Below are 5,163 nucleotides of genomic sequence, written 5' to 3' on the forward strand. Positions count from 1 at the left end.
TTAGTTTGATTAACCAGATTTTAAATTTTATTTTACAAAAAAAATCAACTAATTCATGATTCTACAAGATAGTAGGAAACCTCTGTCACTAAATCCAATGTCAAATTTGTACTCAACTCATGTTAGGTGAGATTAACATCCAATTATCTGGTTTCGAGTGTAGTTGAGATCCAAATTTGTTCATCAGTTTAAGACTGAACTCACATCGTCGGTTCATTCTTCCGCTCATACAGGATTAATATCCAATCATCTAGCTTCGAAATGCAAGCGGGGGTAATTAGTAAAGAGATTAGCTAAAATTAATAGTATATGAATGAGACGTATGACCCACATAGAAGATATTTCCCAAAATATCAAGAGCCCTAGATATTTTCACCATCACTTTTTCAAACTTCTATTAATAGAACTATAAATACTTCATTTTAGCTTACTCTTTTAGACCATCAAATACAAAAATTCTTGCACTTTTCTGTCTTTCTCATCCAACTCATCTTCTTCTTCGTCATATACTTACTTTTCCGGCGAATAATGGGTCCCACAAATGGCGGAATCGTCGAAACACCGACACTCGATATCGAAACCCCCGGAATCCTCCAGCGCGTGTCCGAGGAAGGCGGCGGTTACACCTTCGCACGCATGGCGGCGGCGGCACGTGACGGAGACGCACGTGCAGCGGAGGTGGCGCGTGAGATGGCGTGGGAGCAGCTTCACTGTGGACCATGGCACTCTGTGTTGCCCATTTGGAGGGATGCTTATTCAATGGCGTGCTTACACGTGGCGAAACACCATTTCGCCGGAGGTGACTTCTCGGAGACGATTAGGGTTTTGGATTTGGGGTTGATTATGGGTGGGACCCTTTTGAGGGTTGACTTGGAAAATGCTGTTGATAAAGTTATGGCGGTTTTGGAGGAGAGAGAGAATGGGAGTAACAATGGTGAAGGGAGTGATAATGGTGGTGGGTTGTTGTTTTCTTCTGCTGATTTTAATGAAGCTGAGGTAAGGTTCGTTTTCTTTTTTTAATTTAGTATTTTTTGGATGATGATCTAATTTTGATTCAGTTTTGATGGTTGATTTCATGTTGTTTGGGAAATTTGAGTTGGGATTTTGTAAAATTGAATTGCTATTAGCAATGTGTTTTAGTGAGCTGTATTGATATGTTTTTCAGCTTTTTTAAAGGGTTTTGGGATTAATTTGGGAAATTTTGTTTATAATATATTGGGCTGATTTGTGTAGTTAAATCAATTTATGTGTGATTTGATGTTGTTGTGTGTATGATCACTGGAGATGAAATCATCATTGGGATTTTGGATTTGATGATGTTGTTGTATTGATTTGTCATGAAAATTGTCAAATTCAACAAGTCTGTGTAAGTTATGATGCATTTTCTGGGATATTATATTTGGTGGGTTATTATGATCAGATGATAACTAGAGATGAATTATCATTGGGATTTTGTCTTTGATGATATTTTTGTATTGATTGGTCATGAAAATTGTCAAACTCAACTAGTCTGTGAGAGTTATGATGCCATTTGTTGGATTTTTTATTTGGTGGGTTATTTATGATCAGATGATCACTAAAGATGAAATCTTGGTCAGTGTAGCCGACCCCATAAGTGTGTTTAAGGTTTCCATGATGATGTTGTATTGTTTGGTTATGAAAATTATCAAACTCAACAAGATTGTGGGAGTTATGATGCATTTTCTTTGTATTGCTAAGTTATTAAATGTTTGCAACTTTAGATCTTGTTATAATTTGTTAATTAGTGGAGTGTTGCTTAAAAAATGACTGAACTTGATTGTTGTTTATAATTGGACTGGTAGGTTCTCAGGTCATTGCCTGCAAATTCACTGTCTTCGAAGCTTGTTGCAAGACGCTCTGGGTTGTCATTGGAAGGGTTCCTTCGTGACTATTTTCTAATGGGTTTGCCTGTTATAATCAGTGACTCGATGTCCCATTGGCCCGCTAGAGCTAGGTGGAACAACATAGAATATTTGAAAAGAGTGGCTGGTGGCCGAACAGTACCTGTTGAGGTGATTAGCTGATGACTATTTCCTCTCAACTCTACTTATGGGCAAGTATACCTCTTGATAATATTATTTCTTTTGACTGTTTCTTATTTTAAATATACTTTTTTGCTTTAAGATGGTGTGTTAAACAAAAGCAGGCATTTAATCGTTGTTTGCTGTGACTTTGGCTAAATGATGCTCTAAATTTGCAGACATAATCACCATTCCCCCTAGCCCCGTCCTGTTTTAGGCAATACCTCTGGCTTCATCGTCAATTTTGTTGGACTATTCTTATAATTAGGACTTTGACCTTTGAATCTATTCAGCTATGCTAGCAAAGGATTTGATGAACCATGTTCACTTTGTTGTGCTCTGATACTTGTTATGTGTAAGTGAAACAAGAAAAGATGTAAAGGAGGTTACATGCAGTTAGTATAACTTGTATGAAATTGTGAACCTTGAAAAGGGTATGTGATTCTGATTCTTGGGGAATGTTAGGGGGGTAGTGGAGAAGCTTGTTTGAAATTTGTGAACCTTGAAAAAGGCTCTTTTTTTTCTACGTTTTTATTTTTGCTGAACTGAACTCATTTTTGGCAAAAATAATGTTGATTATTGTTTTTCTTGTTTTAAATGGTAATTACATTACACCTTCATAATATAGTAACTTGGACAATGGATACGTTGCTTTTAATTTTGTTTCCATACTCTAGACTTTCCCATTTTTCATTCCACTATCAGCAATCAGTTACCAACTTACCAGTCATGGAAGTATGTGATTGTAGTATACATATTGTAGGCATCTGCACTTTCCATAGTGGGTTTCTACACCTAAAGGTTTGTTGCACTGAACATGATATCATTGCAACAAATTTGTCACCATGTCCTGTTTTTCAACCACTGCTGATTTGTAGTTTACCTGAATCTCCTATCCTCCACTCTAGGGTTCTTTGGAAAAGCTATCTACATAAATGCTTTTAGTTAACTTTTTTCAGGTTGGAAAGAACTACTTATGTTCCGAGTGGAAGCAAGAGCTTATCACGTTTTCCCAATTTCTGGAACGAATTCAATCTGGCAGCACCTGTGCAGCTCCTACATACCTAGCGCAGCATCCTTTGTTTGAGCAGGCATGTAAGCTAACATGCAAGATTTTTGTATGTTTAGCTATTGATACATTATGTTCATGCAATTACTTGTTGGTTCTAGTGACAGATAAAAGAGCTTAGGAAGGACATTCTTGTTCCGGACTATTGTTATGCTGGTGGTGGCGAGCTGAGGTCAATTAATGCTTGGTTTGGTCCTGCTGGAACTGTAACTCCGTTGCACCATGATCCACACCATAATTTACTTGCTCAGGTATGATAAAACCATGACAAAATTATGATTCTGATTGTTTTTTATTTTTTTTATTTTGCATCCTATGTCAACTTTAGATTCCATTTGGTTCAATGGTCAGTTGTTATCTCAATCAATTCTATCTTGATCTTATCTTCTGAAGGCTAGTGACTTCTCCTCTACCAGGTTGTTGGCAAGAAGTATGTAAGACTCTATGCAGCATCTCTGTCCGAGGAACTTTATCCGCATTCTGAAACCATGCTACGCAATTCCAGCCAGGTAGGCCTTTGTTCCTTTTTCAATAGGTTCTATTTTGTTTCCTGTATGATAAATGGAAATGTATATTGCATATTGAACATTTACAACTTCACAGTAATTTCTGGTGTTTGAATGCTGTTAATACCTGCTCAGACTTACTTGTATCTTATCATCTACATTCTTTCATCTGAGATCACTCTGATGAGGTGGTAAAAATTTTGTTTGTAGGTTGATTTAGATGACATAGATAACAATGCATTTCCGAAAGTGAGGGACTTGGAGTTCATGGACTGCATTTTAGATGAAGGTGATATGCTATACATTCCTCCTAAGTGGTGGCACTACGTGCGATCTCTCACACCAAGCTTATCAGTTAGTTTATGGTGGAGCAACCCTGAAGGTTCACCCTGAGTTGGCAGTATCCTATTTGCTTAGATCGCGGAAATTTTATTTCAAAAAATTGATAGAATTAGGGTGGTAACATAGACACTCGCATTTGCTACGATGTCATTTTGATGTATATAGACATTCAAATGATGAATGATTGAAGCGTTTGGTCTGTCCGAACCTCTGAACTCGTGCATTGTGAAATGTAATTGAATGCTTTCAAGCTTTCAAGCATCTCCTAGATATTTTGTCAAATAAACTTCATTAGTCAGTCCTGCTCTTATGTTCTGTGTTTAGTAAAATTATATCTTATTTTCATAAGAAGATATTAGAGATTTACAGTAAAATTTTGAGTCTAGTCTCAGAAACTGTACCTATTTCATGACAGAAACCTTCCATTTGACGTCAATGTCTTAACCAATACATTCAAACGGAGGCGGTTTGTAATGGTTAGGGGTGCATGAGAGAATGGCATATGATGAGTCATTTTCAGCCTCTGGCCATCCTCACAGATTAAGCATCTGAATCCGTTTTTTGTTCGAGTGGTCGTTATTTCGAGTCAATCATTGATAATTTGCTTGCATTATAGTGATCATATCACCATTCCCACAAATATGCTCATGTAACATCTACATGGGACCCTAGAAGCGATGAAAGCTGAGACTGCCACAAGAATGATCTGAGGGACGAAGACGTGGAAGAGCCTTGGGCGGATATAGGTTCAATAATATCAACAAATATCTTCTGCATACACTGGGAAGATGAAATTCAGCCTCATTTCATCCTAGACAATAATTTTTTCTTGGACGTATCGTTTCGAAACTTTGTGTAATCAGGACAGTGTGCCCTGGTTTTGTAGTATATGATGTATGTACCTTCAAATGTACTTGTTAGTCGTTACATAATAATAATAATGCATCAAGAAAATGATTACTAAACTACCAGTAGAAATTTTGAACCATCAATTTATATGGCCCCTTAAAATATTTGTCTAAGAAAGACGTGGAAGAAGAATGGTCAATTGAATGAAGGTTTGATAATATCAGGAAATATCTGTGTTACTGTTTATGGTTTAGGATAGTGAAAATTCAGCCTCATTTTTTATGCGACACAATAATTATCCTGGTCGTTTTGTCACAATTTGTTCAATTATTAGATGACCCTAATTTTGTATGAG

The 5,163-nt window shown here is 36.9% G+C and overlaps 1 protein-coding gene across 1 annotated transcript; it reads left to right on the top strand.

The window, feature by feature from the left end:
• The first annotated feature begins 447 nt into the window (after positions 1-447).
• LOC145626242 (lysine-specific demethylase JMJ30-like) lies at positions 448-4,945 on the top strand. Its single transcript, XM_081678672.1, has 6 exons — positions 448-996; positions 1,824-2,033; positions 3,002-3,133; positions 3,219-3,362; positions 3,528-3,620; positions 3,828-4,945. Exons 1-6 carry the CDS (start codon positions 529-531, stop codon positions 4,008-4,010), a joined length of 1,230 nt encoding a protein of 409 aa, XP_081534798.1. The 5' UTR covers positions 448-528; the 3' UTR covers positions 4,011-4,945.
• The last annotated feature ends 218 nt before the right edge of the window (positions 4,946-5,163 follow it).

Source organism: Chenopodium album, chromosome 4, assembly GCF_948465745.1.
Source record: "Chenopodium album chromosome 4, dcCheAlbu1.1, whole genome shotgun sequence".
Lineage (NCBI taxonomy): Eukaryota > Viridiplantae > Streptophyta > Magnoliopsida > Caryophyllales > Amaranthaceae > Chenopodium > Chenopodium album.

Bases quoted from the DNA above. Each gene is read 5' to 3' on its own strand.
- LOC145626242 (XM_081678672.1), top strand. From the start codon at position 529: ATGGGTCCCACAAATGGCGGAATCGTCGAAACACCGACACTCGATATC. The intron at 2,034-3,001 runs GTGATTAGCTGA...AACTTTTTTCAG, and splicing joins GCCGAACAGTACCTGTTGAG to GTTGGAAAGAACTACTTATG. The intron at 3,363-3,527 runs GTATGATAAAAC...CTCCTCTACCAG, and splicing joins ACCATAATTTACTTGCTCAG to GTTGTTGGCAAGAAGTATGT.